Source organism: Odontesthes bonariensis, chromosome 24 (assembly GCF_027942865.1).
Source record: "Odontesthes bonariensis isolate fOdoBon6 chromosome 24, fOdoBon6.hap1, whole genome shotgun sequence".
NCBI classification, from domain to species: Eukaryota; Metazoa; Chordata; class Actinopteri; order Atheriniformes; family Atherinopsidae; genus Odontesthes; species Odontesthes bonariensis.
Window position 1 is genome coordinate 3647079 of NC_134529.1, and position 20314 is coordinate 3667392.

General features: G+C 41.2%; 1 protein-coding gene across 1 annotated transcript; it reads right to left on the reverse strand.

Annotated features, from left to right (window-relative positions):
* Nucleotides 1–16898: 16898 nt before the first annotated feature.
* On the reverse strand, nt 16899–20023 carry insm1a (insulinoma-associated 1a). Its single transcript, XM_075459511.1, has one exon. It carries the CDS (start codon nt 19426–19428, stop codon nt 18100–18102), a length of 1329 nt encoding a protein of 442 aa, XP_075315626.1. The 5' UTR covers nt 19429–20023; the 3' UTR covers nt 16899–18099.
* Between the last annotated feature and the right edge of the window lie 291 nt (nt 20024–20314).

Sequence of the window (20314 nt, forward strand, 5' to 3'; positions counted from 1 at the left end):
TAAAAGCAGAACCGGAGAGCATCTCTCAGTTTATGTCTAATTAGACATAATTAGCATCAACAATTCAATTGGAATCGATTGGATTAATATTTTATCATCGTTGAAGTGCCTTGAGATGACATTTGTTGTGATTTGGTGCTTTATAAATAAAATTGAAATGAATCAACACAGAAAAAAAAAAAAATACAAAGATATCTTTAAAAGAATTGTGTGAATCAGGCATTTACAGGCAGACGGCTGTGGCTCCACATCTGGGACCGCATCGTACTTTAGCTTGTTGCAGCTGGCACAGGTGAAGCCCTTCCTGGCTCATACGCACTTTGAAACAGTAACCCACGCCTTCATCACATCTCGGCTGGATTACTGCGATGCACTTTATCTCAGAGTCAGAGCCAGTCCTTCCTTTTTATTCCCTGGCTTTTAACCCAGCATGAGACTCTGGCTGTGTTCGAAACCGCATAATTCTCATACTAACTTTGACTTTTTTTAAGTTCCCGGATGCATACTAGATTCTCCTAAATGTTGGGTATGCATCATGAGGTTACTACTCATACTCAAACTACCCAAGATGCAACGTAACGTGACGTCGCCGATCGTCATTTCCTGTCAAAACGGCAGTTTCAAGCTAGCTACAACGAGGGTAGGTTCACTTCCTGTTTTCAAAACAAAAGCACCAATTGTATGGTAATGGCTTTCCCTATGATAAAAGGCAACGGGTATTTTATTTTGTGAAAATAACCGGAAGTGCGTTGCTCACTGCGGCTAGCTTTAGTAGCGCCGAATTCGTGGGAACAAAATTGTAAACAGCCGGTATTTTGTCAGGTTTTCAACACGTTGGGGATCTAAACGACTACTTTCTCACCTGAAAATGTTTCAAATGTTGCTAAAGTTTACAGAGTTTAGAGCTTAAGGGAAATCAGCTTCAGGCCGGCTGATTTCGGCTCGGGCAGGAGCAAAATGCATTGTGGGAAAACACTCTGCATACTGTCTGATCCATGAGTATGTAGTATGTAGTATGTAGTATGTAGTATGTAGTATGTAGTATGCAGTATGTAGTATGGAGTATGTAGTATGTAGTATGCAGTATGCAGTATGGAAGTATGTAGTATGTAGTATGTAGTATGGAGTATGTAGTATGTAGTATGCAGTATGTAGTATGTAGTATGTAGTATGCAGTATGCAGTATGTAGTATGTAGTATGTAGTATGGAAGTATGCAGTATGTAGTATGTAGTATGCAGTATGTAGTATGTAGTATGCAGTATGGAAGTATGTAGTATGTAGTATGTAGTATGTAGTATGCAGTATGGAAGTATGTAGTATGTAGTATGTAGTATGGAGTATGGAGTATGTAGTATGCAGTATGTAGTATGCAGTATGGAAGTATGTAGTATGTAGTATATAGTATGTAGTATGCAGTATGTAGTATGTAGTATGTAGTATGTAGTATGCAGTATGGAAGTATGTAGTATGTAGTATGTAGTATGGAGTATGGAGTATGGAGTATGTAGTATGTAGTATGCAGTATGTAGTATGTAGTATGTAGTATGTAGTATGTAGTATGTAGTATGCAGTATGTAGTATGCAGTATGTAGTATGTAGTATGCAGTATGGAAGTATGTAGTATGTAGTATGTAGTATGGAGTATGGAGTATGGAGTATGTAGTATGTAGTATGCAGTATGTAGTATGTAGTATGTAGTATGTAGTATGCAGTATGTAGTATGCAGTATGGAAGTATGTAGTATGTAGTATGTAGTATGTAGTATGCAGTATGTAGTATGTAGTATGCAGTATGCAGTATGCAGTATGTAGTATGCAGTATGGAACTATGTAGTATGTAGTATGTAGTATATAGTATGGAAGTATGTAGTATGTAGTATGTAGTATGCAGTATGTAGTATGCAGTATGCAGTATGTAGTATGGAAGTATGTAGTATGTAGTATGTAGTATGTAGTATGTAGTATGTAGTATGCAGTATGTAGTATGGAAGTATGTAGTATGCAGTATGTAGTATGGAAGTACTGTATGTAGTATGTAGTTTCAAACACTGTTTCTGTTATTGTTTCATTGTTTTTATTGTTTTAAAATTGTTATTGTTTGTTATTGTTTTTATATTGTTCTTATGTTTTATGCCTTGTACTTCGTGCTGTTTTTCATGTCTAACACTTTGTTTCAGCCACGGCTGTTTTAAAGGACTTTATAAATAAAGTTGAGTTGTTCCGAAATATTAAAAACTTCCACGTTAAATTTCTTAAAACAGCCTGAAAGCGCTGACTCCTGCAGCCACAAACGTCCGACATCATCTCGGCCTCCCCAGTAATAATCTCATGGCATCATTATGGCAGACTAGCTTAACAAGTTATCCTTCCTGGGTGTCATAACTGTTTAAGCTCATTTCATTTTGCAGCACAACCTGCTGAGAGTCTGAAAGCAGCTCTCCTTTTTTGGGGGATTTCCTGGGATTTCTTTTCATTTGGAATGTACTCTGTGCACCTTTTGGGAATTATACAGTTAAACCCGACACATAAATACTTTCCAGGACAAACAAGAGAACTAAAAAACTCTGGATTTGCTGCACGCTTACAGGACTATTGATGAGCTAATGTACATATTGGAAGCTTAAGATGTAAAATGAGTATTTTGGTGTGAGAAACATGAAATCTGTGTGTGTTCATGCTCAGATTCCTACAGTTCAGAGCAGATTCTCTCCCTCTGCATCCTGCCATCTGCTGTCTGGGTTTTCTGTTTTTTTTTCTTTTTAAATCCACTGAATCGAGCATTTTTGGGGTTTGCACACATTTCTGCTCCAGTGGTAAACAGGCGTGTTTGTTTCACGGCTCGGCGTGAAGCCGGATTCCTGCCGAAGCAGAATCAACTTTCTTTGCGTGAGAGGCTTCTTTGTCCTGATTAGAAATTCATTCTGAACAGCTTGTTATTATCTTTGGCCTCTGGATGTGTGAATAGATTTACAAGCATTAGGGCCGGGGCATTGTGTGGGGCATGTGTGGAGGAGGTCCTGGCCCCTTTGTGTTCACTGGGACCCTCAAATCAGCTGCCCCCCCCCCACACCCACTCACCAAAAACCCACCCAAAGCCCCACCCATTACCTCAACCGTCTGAACAAAAGCTTACAGAACACACTGCTGCTTCGGGGGATTGCAGAAATGACAGAACACCCACAGCAGATGCAAAAGGCTGCTCCTCAATTTCTGAATTTCTCTGACCGTTCACATTTCAAGTGTTTTGGTTCCAGCACGTCAGGACCCATTAGAAGCCATTTCACCAAAAGGGGCTTAATGATTTATGATCAGCAGAGCTTTGATGTACTGTACGTTGTGTGGATGGTGGAGATAATGAATGATATGCATGAAGTGGGTTGGTGTATAAGCAGTTTATAAAGTGTTTATAGAATTAGTTGGGTTTTTATCCACCACACAATAATCAGCAGGGACTAGTGATGGGTCATGCGCACAAGCATCGGCTCTTTGTAGTGAATCAGAAGAGCCGGCTCGCATCAAGTGAGAGCCGGCTCCAAGTTTTTTTCCATTCGCTGCTTAGGTTTCACTTTCAGTGCTCAGTCCCAGCTCTGGTTACAGAGCTTTGTTATGATTGGCCAGCATGGGACCAGCATGCGGTATTCAGGTGAGAATTAAGGAGTTTGGTTCTGGTTTTGGTTCTGTTCTGTGGATTTTTTGGTTCATTTGTCCAATAAAAAAGTTTAATTGAGGACATTATTAATGCTAGCTTGAGTTTGGTTCTGTTCTGTGGATTTGTTTGAAGTTTATTGTTAATTTGTGCAATAAAAAAGTTTAATTGAAATAAACAAATGTAAAAGTGGTTTTGTCACAGAATAAATGCAAAGAATTAGGCAATTATAAGGTCTCTCATAAAAACACTAAAAGCAAAAGGGTTTTCAACACATAAACCATGATTTTTTTTTTTGCAAAGTTAAGGTAAAGTATAGGCTACAAAAGATCCTAAATAAAGAGCCGTTTGGGAGTCGAAAGAGCCGGCTCTTCTTTGGGAGCCGAGTCAAATGAGCCGAACTTCCCATCACTAGCAGGGACACATCAGGTCAATGAGTTAAAAACATCAAGCCAGATGGTGTGGCCTCACAAAGCGCCGAGTCAGTCCGAAAATAAATAAATATTCATGCAGCTTAAAACAAAAACTCCAAACCAGGGCGAAATCTTCATCGTTACCAAGTCTGAGAACCAGGAAAGTCCCCAAACTAAGTCCAGAGATGAAAAGCAGGAGTTCTGCAGCAGCCTGCTGGTGATGCATCTGAATCAGGTGTGTTGGAGCAGGGAAACATGTAAAACCTGCAGGACCGGATGTGGGTGTCCCTGTTCCCCTCAGCTCCCTCCTGTTGGGGCCGTTAACTTCTCACCTGTGTTAATTGCCCTCGCTACTTTAGTTCTGCTTTACATTTTAAATGTATGAATGCCCCAATTATTGTAGATGCTGTAGAAATGAATAGAGAACTTGAGTTGGAAAACACATATTAACTATACAAAGAAGAAATGATCAAAAATGATTGCTCTACTACATAAAACAAAAGAGTTGAAAGATGATAAAGGATTGTACATTCTATATTGTTCTACGATTGTTCCACATCTGACCTACTGTGTTGAAATGTGGGGGAATGCATGCAAATCATTTTCTCATTTGGTTTTTATTTGACAAAAAAGAGCCGTAAGGATCATTGGTAGAAAGAATTATAGAGAGCATACAAATCCATTATTACAGATTATACAGAAAAAATTTGAAAAAAGAGAGAGTCATTATAACTTAAAAAGGAACAGAGATAATTAATAACCCGAGATTCTGAACTGAACTGAAGGAACGTTGCATCTCTGTGAGAGGAATCAGTTTATGGAACATCTGAACGAGGAAGCCAGAGAGCCAGGATCAAACATTATATTTAAAAAAAAACTGTCAAAACTATTATGATACAGAAATATGAGCTGGTTAAACAAATGGGACACTGAATGTACAGGTGTATGTGTTCACATGCATGTGCACATGTTACATGTGTGTACATGTGTGAAAGTATATATGTGTGTGTGGGCTCATAGGTGTGTGCAGATATGTGTGTGTATTTGTTTGATGTTGAGCAGATGGATGGTCAGCAGCCATCACCTAAACTTGTTTTATGCTATTTTATGGTTATTGTTGTTGTTGTTGTTGTTGTTGTTGTTGTTCTTTCTCCATTTCTTTTTTGCTTGGACACTTCATCATAATTTAATCTGTAAACTGATTATTGAAAACGGGGCAGACAGCATAAGTTTGCTTCTTTCTGCCCCCTTTCATTCAACATTTGCGTTATTGTTTCTTTTTTTTGTTTTGTTTTGTTTTAACTTTTGATGAATGGAATAAACAAATAAACTAAACATTCTTATTTTTTACAATATTTATGATGTGTTGAAATTTCAGCTGAATCAGAGATTCTTTTTACATTCCAAGTTATTCTGTTTAAGAAGATGGCATTGTGGGTAATCCGGCTGTGTAGCTGTGTTAGGGAGACAGGCATTCAGATAGATTTAATAGACATAAAAGCACCATGTGACATTAGATATTCTCAAACTTCTTGCCTTCAATAATTCACCCTTTAAGGGTTTGTTTTAAACTGATTCTGATTCTGTCAGTAAACAAGTGCTATTGGAGTTCCTCTGTGTGCTGCTGCTGCTGCATCAAGTTAATTAGCTTTCCCGCTTTAAGAGCCTTTCAAGTCAACAAGATGATTAAGGTTTTAGGTGAGGCCTGCTGATCACAGAGGAGATGGGTATCACAGCCAGCTGTACGCTGCTCTGTAAAGCCGATCAGCCGTCATCTGCAGACCCTGGCCTAGAAATAACATGTGCATAATACAGCTTATCTGCCTGGATTTATGAACCAATTTTTAACGCTCACTGGTGTAACATTTAAATCAAATCAAAGCGAATTTATTTGTAGCACATTTTCACTTCAAATAAAATAAAAGCATTGCAGCAGGGAGTGGAAGAAGCATTAAAAATACATAAAAGAATATAAAGAGAAACAAATAAAATCATTTAAAACCAAGCAACAGTCCAGATAAGTTCAAAGATATCGTGCAGATTTCATGCATAGACACATGAGAACAGAAATGTTTTTAACCTGGATTTAAAAATGTCTCCATTTGGTGAAAGTTTAATCTCCACTGGCAGTTTGTTCCACTTGTTTGCAGCATAACAGCTAAATGCTGCTTCTCCATGTTTAGTCTGGACTCTGGACTGGACCAGCTGACCTGAGTCCTTGGATCTCAGAGCTCTGCTGGCTTTATATTCTCTGAACAGATCACAGATTGTAAACCATCAGCAGGCTTTTAAAATCTATTCTGTGACTGACTGGAAGCCAGAGTAAAGATTTTAAAGCTGCTGTGATGTGTTCAGATCTCTTAGTCCGGGTTAAAACTCCAGCAGCAGCGTTCTGGATGAGCTGCAGATGTTTAATGCTCTTTGTGGGAAGTCCAGTTAAAAGAGCGTTACAGTGATGGAGTCTGCTGGAGATGAATGCATGGATGAGTTTCTCCTGGAAACCTTTAATTCTGTTGATGTTTCTGAGGTGGTAAAAAGCTGCCATGGTGACAGCTTTGATGTGGCTGCTGAAAGTCAGATCTGAGTCTATCAACACTCCGAGGTTACCGACTCGGTCAGTGATTGTAAGGTCCCGAGTCTCAAGATATGTACCAACGCTGACCCTCTTCTCTTTGCTACCAAACAGAATGATCTCAGTTTGGTCTTCATTTAATTGTAGAAAATTCTCTCTCATCCAGGTGTTTACTTCCTCCAGACACTGACACAGTACGTCTGCTGGGCTGCAGTCGCCATGGTGACAGAGACACATAAAGTTGTGTATCGTCTGCATAACTGTGATAATTGATGTTAAAGGAATAGAACATAACTTGTTGCAGTCATAGATGCACTGCAAAAAAATCAAAGTCTTACCAAGTATATTTGTCTCATTTCTAGTCAAAATGTCTCATTACACTTAATATAAGACACAACTGCCTAACAAGTACCATTTCAGCCAGATATAGGGACTTGTTTGAATACAACACATCTGGAATATCTTGTTAAATGAAAAAGTCTTGAAAACAAATAGTTTTGAGTCACATATCATATGAAACAAGCTTTTTGTTTCATTTGAAGAGGTTTTTAAGCTAATTTCAAGATCACTTTTATCTCAAAAGTCCTAAATATCACATTTTATTTCAAGAAATCTGGACAAGTCGATTTTCACTAGTTCCATTGGCAGATTTTTTTTGCTTATTTCAAGCAAAAACGTCTTTTATTTGTTGTTTTTCTTACTTATTTTGGGAGGGGCATTTTTTCCAGTGTGATGATAATATTGTTATTTGTGGTCTTATACTGAGTGTTATTACGTCGTCACTCAGCCGCTAAATTATTAACCTAAAAGGATTTATAGTCTCGTACAGAGAACAAGAAGTCTTAAAATGCCAAATGCTCTAAAAGATATTCTGAAAGCTGCTGCTGTTGACTCCAACAACCGACGCCTTTAATCCAATTAAGCTTTTATCTAAGTTCAGTAAGGATGATGCGTCCAATCACTACTCTGACGTAACCTCGCCCAGTGGGACGAGCGTTGTTTAAATAAAAGAATCTCTGAGGTGTGATGCAACTCTCAGCAAGCTTTGAGAAACAGAAAGTTTGGTCCCTGGATGGAGCCAGCAGACCCAGCACTGTTTCTGAAGGAGTGACCTCCTGACCCAGTATGAACCTTCCAGACCCCTCAGCTCATCTGGATCCGGTCTTCTATCAGTTCCCAGAGTCAGAACCAGACATGGAGGAGTTGCATTCAGCTTCTATGCTCCACATGACTGGAACAAACTCCCAGAAAGCCTCAGATCAGCTGAAACACTCAGTGTGTTTAAGTCCAGGCTGAAGACACACCTATTTTCAGCTGCGTTTGAATAAAGCTCCAAATCTGAAGCTGGAGTCTCAAAACTTAATCACAATTTAACTCCTGATTTTATCTATTGTTCTTATTTCTTTCTTTTTTGTTTAAAATTAGGGCTCGGTAACGATTAAAATCTTTAATCTAATTAATCACATGATTTCCCTGATTAATCACGATTAATCGCATTTGTACGCAGAATCCAAAAATGAATCCAAAAGTAGCGTATAGCTTTTAGTATTTAGCTTTATTTTAAATGTGCTGCCATATGAATGAAAGTGCCATAACATTTGCTGTGCAAACACACTTTTAACATCAGCATCTTTCTGTAGTTTTTATGTAGAAGCCTCGCTCCACTGTCTGTTTCCTTGAATGACTTGCTGCTATCAGTTGTGTGTTTTGCCTTTAAGTGATATTTTAGACTGGAACTACTACGCTGAGAAGACAATTCAACTTGGCAGTGTTTACAGATGACTTTGGTTCTGTCGACTCCGCCATCTGGAAGAACTTTAAAATGAAAATGGCCGAGTAAAAGTTCCGTACCCTTCTCCATGTTTGGTGGATCCGCCGATTACTTTCTTTTCCTGTTCCGCAGCAGACAGCAACAGACTTTTACAAAATAAAAGCCTGTGAGCAACAGACTTTTACAATAATAAAATAAATAATAAAACAGGGGTGGTCCGTGGTCCATGTCCATAGTCCTCGCTGCAGTTGGCGAGTCCCACATTGGACGGCCCTTTGCTGCGTGTTGTTCCCCCTCTCTCTGCCCCCTGCTTCCTGTCTCTCTGAACTTTCCATTAATGGCACAAAAGCCCCAAAAAATAATAATTTTTAAAAAAAACTGCGTTAATACGCGAAAAAATATTTATCGGCGTTAAATAATTAGCGAGTTAACGCGATAACAACGAGTTAACTCGCCCAGCTCTATTTAAAATTTTAATCATGCTTTTTATTTCTGCTGTTTTAATGTATCTGTAAAGCACTTTGTTGTTGAATTCTGCCGTACAAATAAACTCATAAGCCTTGATGTGTGGAATTCATTTGGCACAGAATAAATGATGCACGAACATTAATGTACGAGTATTTAAGCGTCCCACATTCAGTGCAGGAGCACGGCAGCGGTGATGATCAGAGAACGGAGACAAACACCAGGATGCAGGACGTCGGTGTGCAGGTGTCTCCATAACAAACGTCTGTTCAAGCAGCAAAGCCTCCACAAGCTTAATCTGCACTCAAAACACAATGTTCCCTGTTTGTGTCCTCCTCCTCCTGCCTGTTCTTCTCTGCTTGTTGACTTTCTGCTCACCTACCTCTGACTCTAACACCTGCCGGCCTGGAAAATGCCCCAGAGGTTTGTTTGACTTCCCTCGGCCTACGCAGGGAGGCAGAGAGGCCGTGTTTGCTCTGTCTGCTCCTGCCTTTCCTTTCCTTTCTATTTATTCCTCCTCTTTGTGTGAGAGTGATGCAGATAAGAGGAGGCGTTCGCGGGCAGCGGCAGCTGAGAGAGGGCAGCTATGATGGAGGGCAGAGCGGAGCGGAGGAGGAGGTGGGAAGATGCAACGCGGTGTGAGACCCAGGACTTTACGACAGGAGGCAGCTGGTGCGATGTAAGGCGACACCTCCAGAAACAAAGAAAACGACATTCAGAGAGGAACCGTTTAAGCCCAGCAACAGCGTATTTACTCATTAGTTAAGATTCGATTTGAATGTGTCGTTATGGAGCTGCTCTGTGTGAATAATCCGCCTGAGGAGGAATTAAAGGGATATTCACAGAAAAGATGGACAGGAACACAATGGATGAATGGTTTTCACTCTGATAGATGTTGGATGGATGAAGATGGATCACAAAATATTGTGTCCGGATGGGAAACGTATCGTCTGAAAACTTGGTTACTGTGAATTCATTACTGTAGTGGCCGTTTGTCCATAAAAAACAAATTAAACTTAAACCAAACATAATCAGAAGGCCACTGATGCACCATGGGGGATGTGGTTTAACGCAGGCAGAAGAAGATGAATGTCCAAAAATGAATTGTTGCGTTTTCTGATGATTTATTTCCAAACAATAAAACAAACAAAAGAACAAAGAAAACCTGCAGCTCTCTCCTTTTTTTCCCTGGTAAAAAAAACATCGGCCCACCCAGGTGCATGCTGGGACTCCAGGTGCCCAGTGTGACCCAATTAGCAAAATATTCTAAACAAATAACTAACAAAGAATATTAGCAAAAAATCTAATCTAAATAAAGCACTGAAATTAATCAAATAAAGTTACTCATAATTAGCTAATTAAATGTACAACTAGAACCAAAAAACAAAAACTAACTTCACAAATAGCTCCTACAATTACATCACAGTCATTCTGCAGACGCTTTTATCCAAAGCGGCTCACAATAAGTGTGTTCCACATCGGTAGGCAAAAGAACTTCAGGTCACAAGAACTCATAAGTGCATTTCCTTCCAAAACCAAACAGCTAAGAGCAGAACTAGTGCTAGAGTAAGTGCGGTAAGTTGGGTACCTTGACAAATGGGAAGACAATTTAGGAAACAAAGACAATTTAGGAAACAAATAAGTGCGTTATTCCAACAATGATCAAGGTGTGAGATAGATATAATCCTTCACTTTTTATTCATTTCATTTTCTAACTGCAGATTTCCATCAGAGTAATCATGGAATACACAAAGAAAAGCTCTGAAACAACACAAACCCACCCGTGCATCCACACACAAACACACAGGATATAGCGTTACTCCCTGTCCCGGCCTAACAGCATTAGAAAGCAGTGGACGTCTGATTAAACCAGACAAATCGAATCACATCGTGTCACTTTCATGTCTGATGCCGAGTCGTGTGACGTGAAGAAAACGCACGACGGCAGCAGAAAGAATTAAAGCCTCCAACAGCAGATCTGATAACAGAAAGGCTGGAGAAGCAAAAGAATAATTCATCTGGTTTCTGTGTGAATAATCTGTCACAGAGTCATTATTTTTCATCTCCTGACATCTGCTGCATGTGTTGCCACTGAAACCCACCCCTGAAAAGAGTCTGCAGACTAAAGGGATGGGAATTGAAAAGATTTTTACGATTCCAATTCCATTTTCGATTCTGCTTAACGATTCGGTTCTTTATCGGTTCCCTTATCGATTCTCATTTGGAGAAAAAGGACAACAAACCGGTCGATTAGCATCAACTTTGTTTAGTTTAGAAGTAACACGAGTCATGACCTTACAAACCCAACAACGGTGAGGTCCACATTGGTCTATCATGGCCTGGGTAATTTAACTCTTACTGCTCTGGTGAAAGGAGAAGCTGGAGGTAGAGGTGAACTGGGGGTAGTACCCAGTGTTGCCAATTTAGCGACTTTGTCGCTAGATTTAGCGACTTTTGGCCATCTCTGGCGACAAAAAAAATAATCTAGCGACTTAGCGACTTTCGGGCTCAATCTGGCTGAATCTAGCGACAATTTAACTTGTTTTGTGAGTGACAAATCAGTTGCCCCGCGACACCATACAGGCCGAGACAGAAGCACTGCAGGACAGCGGCAACCCGGCATACCGTCATTTCCTGTCAAAACGGCAGTTTCAAGCTAGCTAAAACGAGGGTAGGTTCACTTCCTGTTTTCAAAACAAAAGCACCTTTTTATCGTAATGGCTTTCCCTATGATAAAAGACAACGGGTATTTTATTTTGTGAAAATAACTGGAAGTGCGTTGCTCACTGCGGCTAGCTTTAGTAGCGCTGAATTCGTCGGAACAAAATTGTAAATAGCCGGTATTTTGGCAGGTTTTTAACACGTTGGGGATCTAAACGACTACTTTCTGGCCTGAAAAGTTTCAAATGTTGCTCAAGTTTACAGAGTTTAGAGCTGAAATCAGCTTCAGGCCGGCTGATTTCGGCTCGGGTAGGAGCGAAAATATATAATATGGGCGTGGTTACGTCACTTATGACGTCATGACGCAATCTAGCGACTTCTAGCGACTTTTCAGAGAGCCAATAGCGACTTCTTGGGATTTTTTTTTGGCAACACTGGTAGTACCACCAGCCTCTGGCTCTGAGCCAGTCAGGCTCTGTCTCTCATGATTTCATCTAAATGTAATGCCTGAGAAGGCATTCATTTAACCTTAACCGTTACTAACAGCAGCTTTTACAATCAGGCAAATGGTGCTAACATGATAGGCAGTGTTAGTTAGTTAGTTAGTTAGTGACCTGCAGTGTTAGCCGAGGACATGCTAACGTTGCTAACGTCGCTAACGTTGCTAACGTCACTAACGTTGCTAACGTTGCTAACGTTGCTGGGTTCAGATTCACCGACGTTAATCATTCATTCATAGTTATTGCATGTTGGTAGTATTTCCTCCCTTTGGTGAAATATTCACTTTGCAAGTTGCCCTGTTGTCGTCTATTTTAGGGAAGTGTAACCAAACTTTCGAGCGTTTGTACCGCTTGGGCGCCATGTTTACTGTTGGCTGCTGGCTGCGCTGGACTCGCCACGCAACATTGCGCTGTGACGTCATTCGCGCCCACTGGGATCGATAAAAGGGAATCGTTTGCAAAATCGCCAAAACGATTCCAAGGAATTGAAACACTGGGAACCGGTTCTCAACAAGAACCGGTTTTCGATTCACATCCCTAGCAGACTGCACATCTGTCATTCCTGTCCTAACCTCTCATACGTCAGAACTGATGCTAACACATCTTCTCTGTGCACCTGCAGGAGCCTTTTGGCTCCACCTGGATCCCCAGCTTCACCCCAGACCTTATCCCCCAACATCTGGCGTCTGAATATGAGCCAATCCGTGCCGCAGCTTCAACATCTGGCGTCTGAAACCAGGCAAGTGCAGCCTCTTCCGACTGAAAGCCAATGCCAGAGATGGGGACTCGAGTCACTGTTTTGATGACTTGAGACTTGACTTGACAAAAATTAAAAGACTTGAGACTCGACTCGGACTTGGAAGTTAAAGACTCGGCACTTGACTTGACTTGAGACACGATGACTTGAATGACTTGAGTGTTAAGCATCTAGCATAACTTGGAACTTTGTTCGTCATTTGAAGATCCATTCTGACCAGTAAGTGCTCGTCAAATTAGCTAATATTATCCTGTTAGCCCAGCCGGTAGTTAGCTAACGTTAGCTTGATATGATGCGGGGTGGACAGGTTGGACACATTGGCCAATGATGTTTACTGACAGTTAATTATATCTTTGTGTTTTCACTTTATTAAGATCAGATTCTGCAGGTAAAACTGCAATAATAAGGTGACTTGACTTGCCCAAGAAAAAATTACTTGGGACTTGAAAGCTAAGATTTGAGACTTTTGGCAGTGATACGAAGGGAGAGAAAATAGGGCCAAGCAATTGTGAGGTCTGACTTTTTCCTGGAGAACCATTTTGTGATGCAAATGTATTACTCTGTTGAACGCATATTGTTTTGAGAAGCAAAACGCTTTATTTTTTAAACCCCAGCCAACTAGCCGGACTACCTTCATCAACACCAAAACGAGGCTGGAACTCTGCTCACAGGACGCAGCAGGGGGTAAGAAGATGTTCAGAAATGATGTTGCTGATATGGGATGTTACACAGCTTCATGTCAAAAAAGGCGAACTGTCCCTTTAAAGAGGCGAACTGTCCCTTTAAACATGTGCTCTCCACCTCCAGAAGTCTCCAGATGTTGTCACATGACGGGGGCGAAGGTAAATAAACTCTTAATGTTTCGCTCCAGCCGCCCGACAGAAGCTAAGATCATATCACCGATAGCAGCGCTCATTCACGCTCGGTTTTATTTTGAGTCCTGCAGCTCTGGCAGCTGCTGCTTTCACTTCAGATCTCTTTATTTATTTCTCTGGAAACGCTGCCGCGGTGCTCCATTATAGAGCGTGTGTGTGTGTTATCTCGGGCGCTTATCTGCAGCCTGCTTCCCAGCTGGCTTACACCTGTCAGAGCCACACAAGGAGATGCCCTGCCTCAGTGTGTGTGTGATGGAGGGGTTAAGGTGAGGTGAAACCAAAGCTTTCCATCCAGATGTGGGGAAAATCCTCCACAGCTTTCCACAAATATTGACAAAAGGAAACATTACTCAGTTTGTTGGTTAGTCTGCGGATAACTGTAGCTCCGTTACACTTAGAGATAAATAATTATTGACTATTTTTTATTGCTTATAAGCTCATTATCGCTGTTTTAAGTCTTTTTTTATTGCTTATAAGCTCATTATCGCTATTTTAAGTCTTTTTTTATTGCTTATAAGCTCATTATCGCTATTTTAAGTCTTTTTTTATTGCTTATAAGCTCATTATCGCTGTTTTTAGTCTATTTTTATTGCTTATAAGCTCATTATCGCTGTTTTAAGTCTATTTTTATCGCTTATAAGCTCATTATCGCTGTTTTTAGTCTATTTTTATTGCTTATAAGCTCATTATCGCTGTTTTAAGTCTTTTTTTATTGCTTATAAGCTCATTATCGCTGTTTTAAATCTTTTTTTATCGCTTATAAGCTCATTATCGCTGTTTTTAGTCTATTTTTATTGCTTATAAGCTCATTATCGCTGTTTTAAGTCTATTTTTTATTGCTTATAAGCTCATTATCGCTGTTTTAAGTCTATTTTTATTGCTTATAAGCTCATTATCGCTGTTTTAAGTCTTTTTTTATTGCTTATAAGCTCATTATCGCTGTTTTAAGTCTATTTTTATTGCTTATAAGCTCATTATCGCTGTTTTAAGTCTTTTTTTCTTGCTTATAAGCTCATTATCGCTGTTTTAAGTCTTTTTTTATTGCTTATAAGCTCATTATCGCTGTTTTAAGTCTTTTTTTATTGCTTATAAGCTCATTATCGCTATTTTTAGTCTATTTTTATTGCTTATAAGCTCATTATCGCTGTTTTAAGTCTTTTTTTTATTGCTTATAAGCTCATTCTCGCTGTTTTAAGTCTATTTTTATTGCTTATAAGCTCATTATCGCTGTTTTAAGTCTTTTTTTATTGTTAATAAGCTAATTATTGTTGTTTTTAGTCTATTTTTTATTGCTTATAAGCTCATTATTGCTTTTTTAAGTCCACTTTTTATTGCTTATAAGCTCATTATCGCTGTTTTTAGTCTATTTTTTATTGCTTATAAGCTCATTATCGCTGTTTTAAGGACAGAATCAGGCCTCTTTTTTAATCTTTTTAATCATGTGGAATATAATGCAGATTTTCAGCCATTTCATTTGAGCACGGAGATGTCTCCAGATTCTCTGAATCTTTTGATGTTATCAACAATAGATGATTGAATATTCAAAGTCTTCACAATTTCATGTTGACGAACATTAACATCTGAAATTGCTCCACAATGTGTAGACTCAGTTTTTTTCGCAGGTTGCTGAACCTCTGCCCATCTTTGCTTCTGAGAGACTCTGCCTCTTTAAGGTGCTCTTTGGTCGACTTTTTTACTGGTTCATTAATATGAACAGAAACTTTCTGTCATGTATATTGGGGTTTTCCCCATGTCTTTAGTTCTTTTGAGTTTCATCATGTGTTAGTTTATGGTGAGTTAACTCGTTAGTTATTTAACACTGATAAATATTTTGCGCATTAACGCATTTTTCTTCTTATTTTTAGGGCTTTTGTGCGTTTAATGGATTGGAAAGTTCAGAGAGACAGGAAGCAGGGGGCAGAGAGAGGGGGAACAACACGCAGCACAGGTCCGTCCGATGTGGGACTTGAACCGGGGCCAGCTGCAGCGAGGCCTATAGCCTCTGTATATGGGGCGCCTGCTCAACCCACTACGCCACGGACCACCCCTGTTTTATTATTTATTTTATTTTGTAAAAGTCTGTTGCTCACAGGCTTTTATTTTGTAAAAGTCTGTTGCTCACAGGCTTTTATTTTGCAAAATTCTGTTGCTCACAGGCTTTTATTTTGTAAAAGTCTGTTGCTCACAGGCTTTTATTCTGTAAAAGTCTGCTGCTCACAGGCTTTTATTTTGTAAAAGTCTGTTGCTCACAGGCTTTTATTTTGTAAAAGTCTGTTGCTCACAGGCTTTTATTTTGTAAAAGTCTGCTGCTGTCTGCTGTGGAACAGGAAAAGAAAGTAATCGGCGGATCCACCAAACATGGAGAAGGGTACGGAACTTTTACTCGGCCGTTTTCATTTTAAAGTTCTTCCAGACGGCGGAGTCGACAGAACCAAAGTCATCTGTAAACTCTGCCAAGTTGAATTGTCTTCTCAGCGTAGTAGTTCCAGTCTAAAATATCACTTAAAGGCAAAACACACAACTGATAGCAGCAAGTCATTCAAGGAAACAGACAGTGGAGCGAGGCTTCTACATAAAAACTACAGAAAGATGCTGATGTTAAAAGTGTGTTTGCACAACAAATGTTATGGCACTTTCATTCATATGGCAGCACATTTAAAATAAAGCTAAATGATAAAAGCTATACACTACTTTTGGATTCATTTTTGGATTCTGCGTACAAATGCGATTAATCGTGATTAATCAGGGAAATCATGTGATTAATTAGATTAAACATGTTAAACGTTGCCCAGCACTACTTTTATCCATCCAGTCATTCATCGGTTCCCTCAGTACTTTGTCTCTCTGGTTTCTCACAGTCCTTTCACCATTCACGCCACACCACGTCAATCCAAAGCAAAGTGTTTTTTTCATGTCATGTCAAGTAATTTATTTTCTTGTCACAGGCATCTTCAGGTTTTGTTCCACAGTCTAGTTTCGTCATCCTTGTTTTGACTTTATTTTTTTGTTCTTTGTAAATAAACCAAGTTTGCTTTAACTCCTCTGAAGTCCGCATCCATGAATCATAATCGGAGTCGGTGTTTTGTATTGATTTCCTTGCTATAACCGTTAGGTAGTGAATAAAAAAGTGGAATCATTTCCTCAAAAGAACTAAGAAGCACAAAATATAAATACTACAATATACCGTAGTTTGTTAAAGGACGCCCAGATTGTCAAAAACATCCACGAGACATAAAATCTGTTTCTCAGTTTGGTTTTTTATTGTTTTTTGGACATTTAGCAAAAAGCTGCAGAAACATCCAAAGCAGTTTAAGAGCTAACAAAGAAACCAAAAATGACATCAACAAAAAAAACATGATAAATAAACTTTAAAACAAATCAAACGACAAGATGATTGCATTCAGTTCTTATTTAAGAGCGTCTGATGATGTCACTGATTGCTATGAAGTCACATCAACACCTTTCCTCACAAACCTTCATATAAGTTAAAGGAAATAAAAAAGGATTTGGCTACATCATGGAAAACACAGACAGATCACAGGTTTGACCACACAGAGCAATAATACACACCAATAATTTAATAAATACATAAATAAATAGAGAGAAAAAAACAGATTACATAAACTGTATACTGGCAATTCAGAAGGCTTCGTGGAAAATAATAATAATAATAATAATAATATACTCAGACAGTGATAAATAAGTGATAAAAAACAATCAGATCAGTTGAGTTTAAGGCAGTTTTACAGCAGGAGTTTCTAATCCAAAAGGCATTACTGGCTACACTAGTTTTACTCTGGTTGTTTTTAGGCGACAGCTACTGATCCACAGATCCACAAGCTATGTTAAAGCTAATCAGAGCGATGGGATAAGGTCTGTTTGGGCCTGTGAATTCTGATTTGTACGGGCTACAGGTCGTCCCCTCTCTTAGGTCTAGGAGCTAATAGCACTTGTGTAGAAATGCTAGAAAAATTCAGTAACAGTCTAACGCTTTTTAAGTGTTTGAAACGTCAAAGATCCTTTATGTGGGGTTATAAACGAGGGAGGGTTCAAACATGCACCCCCGACATGATTGAAGTGTCCTTGAGAAAGGCACTAAATCCCGCGCGAGGGCTCTGAGACACCGAGATGACACGTTTAAGAGTCACACTGCAAAAATATAAGTCTTTTTGTCAATTATTTTATCGTTCTAAAATCTCTGATCAAAACAAGCTGACAAAAACGAGCTAAGTTTTAAAATTCAGTGCACTCAGATCGTTGGAATTGTGAGAAAATATTAAAACTGGTTTCTTAATCAAACCACAGTTATAAGTCTCCGCTTGTTGTGAACAGGAAACTGTCTCGTAATACAGATATTTTTGCAGTGTAACACAGAAAAAGAAAGGCCGGTATGTGTCTCTTGTGGTCTGGGATGGTGGAGGCAGCCCAGAGTTCCGGATCAGCAGGCGGGGCGCAGCGGCATCTGCAGCAGGATCACCTGCCGGTTCTCGGACGGGTGGCATTTGTTGATGTGTCTGGTGAGTCCCGGGGAACTGTAGAAGACGGCGGGGCAGTATTTGCACGGATACATCTGTGAGGAGTGCAGCAGGCGGATGTGCCGCTCCTGGCTGCCTCTGCTGGTGAAGTTCTCCCCGCAGACGGGGCACAGGTGGCAGGTGGAGGCGCTCAGGTTGAGCGGCGCCGCGCTCTGCTCACAGGCCGGCGCGCTCTCCTCCTGCGCCGGCTTCGGGGAGCCGTGCTGGGACACTAGGTGCTTCCTCAGGTACGCTTGGCGCTTAAACCTTTTCCCACATTGATTACAGTCATACAGTCCGTCCTCTGAGCCGGATTCGGACGGCTGGGGGCTGGGTGTGTCCCTGTCACTGGACTCCTTCGCTTCCTCCGGCTTCCCGGACGCGGCCACCTTTTCGCTCTCCGCGTTTTGCGCTCCGCTCTGCGGCTTTGGTTTGTGCCACCGCCGGTGTGAGGCCAGATTGGCCGGGCAGCTGAACACCTTGTCGCACTCGGGACATCTGTACTCGACCCGCACTATTCTGGAGCACTTGTGCTGCGCGAGAGCAAACGGGTCTGCGTAAGCTTCCCGGCAGAGCTGGCACACAAACTCCCCCAGCGGGTGGTGCTCACCGCCGGCGGACTGCGGTCTGGAGGGCTTCTGGTCCACCGGCGCCTCTTTGATCTTGAGCCCAAGAACCGGAGATGTGGTGACATCATCCTCAAAGTGCAGTTTCCGGATAGCTTTGGTTTTCTTGGACGGTGGTTTGCCTTTGCGCTCCGCGTCGCCGGACAGCCGTTTGGTCCCGGCTGCGGGATGCATCCCGGTGGACGGAGCGCCGGTGTCGGAGCGGTTGCTTTTACTGGAGCCCATTTTCAGGTCCACTGGCGCGAAGAGGTGGTCCAGCGCTGTGAGCGCCGCCGGGATGGGGAAGGACTCCGCCGAAACAGGCGATCCGAGACTGAAGCGTCTCTCCAAGTAGGACCGGTCGTGGTCCTGGCTGACGGGGCGCGTGGGGCTGTACAGCGCATGGTACACCGTCTCTGGATTCCCGAATTGCACGGGTTTAGCGTCGTGCTCCGGAGCCGTGGCTGCCGCCCCGCAGGTGGGCGTCGGCGACTGAGAGCGCGCCGGGATGGAGAGGAGGCGCGCGGGGAACGGCGGCGGCGGCGGCGCGTCGGCTGCCGCCTGCTCCGCTTCCTCGTCATCGGAACGGACCCGGTAGGACACCAGGTTGGTTTTCTTGTTCCTTTTCACCAGGAATCCTCTGGGCATGTTCGCAGTGGAAAGAAAGAGGGCTGAAGGCACTTTGGACGCTGCTGGGGGAGGAAGAAATCCACTTTCAGGCGCTCGCGGACACAAACATCTGACGCGTCTTTTTGTGTTTGTTTCCTCCTGTTATTGATCCAGTGTTCTCCTCCCGAGGTGCTTTCACCACAACATAGCTGCACTCTTTTTAAGGCGACATGATGACATTGTTCCCGTCCCCCTTGTTGCCTCATGCCCGACCAATCAGAAAAAGCCGAGGTCCCCTGTGGATTTGGGGAGTGGGTGTGGGAGGATGGAGAGGCTGACGGAGGGGAGGAGGGGATGATGTAGGGAGGATTTGCAGATTGCAAAGCAGATGTACCTGAGGGTTTTATTGTATTTCACTCCCCCACGGCACACACACTCTCTCCACACACACGCACACTCTCCCTCCTCCCCCTCCTCGCAGTCTCGACCCGGGCACACGCCAGGAGCCTCCTGCTTTTACGGTCTGATGAGTTTGTATAGAAATCTACACGTGCCTCGGCTTTATGTGTCTCCTTTGAGTGGTGGGGGGCTTTGGTTTGTCCGAAAAGGAGACATCCGTCCACATAACGGCATAAAATAGCAACAAAGAATATTGGAAAAGGCACAAATGAAAAAGTAAGAAGCAGGAAAATGAAGCTGGAGTTCATTCGGATTTAAAATTTTTAGGTCAAAGGAAATTCAATATCAATTCTAAATTAAACCAAATAATGCTTAAATCTGATGAAATTAAACTTTGATTTTGGAAAATTCTAAATCATAAAATGAAGACATTAAAATAGTTAATAAAATTTAAGTCCCCAGAAGAGTTTCACTGTGAACTAAACGAGAAAGAATGCGCCTATATCGCGTAAAAAATAACTAAACG

Coding starts and splice junctions, on each gene's coding strand:
- insm1a (XM_075459511.1), bottom strand. CDS start 19,428: ATGCCCAGAGGATTCCTGGTGAAAAGGAACAAGAAAACCAACCTGGTG.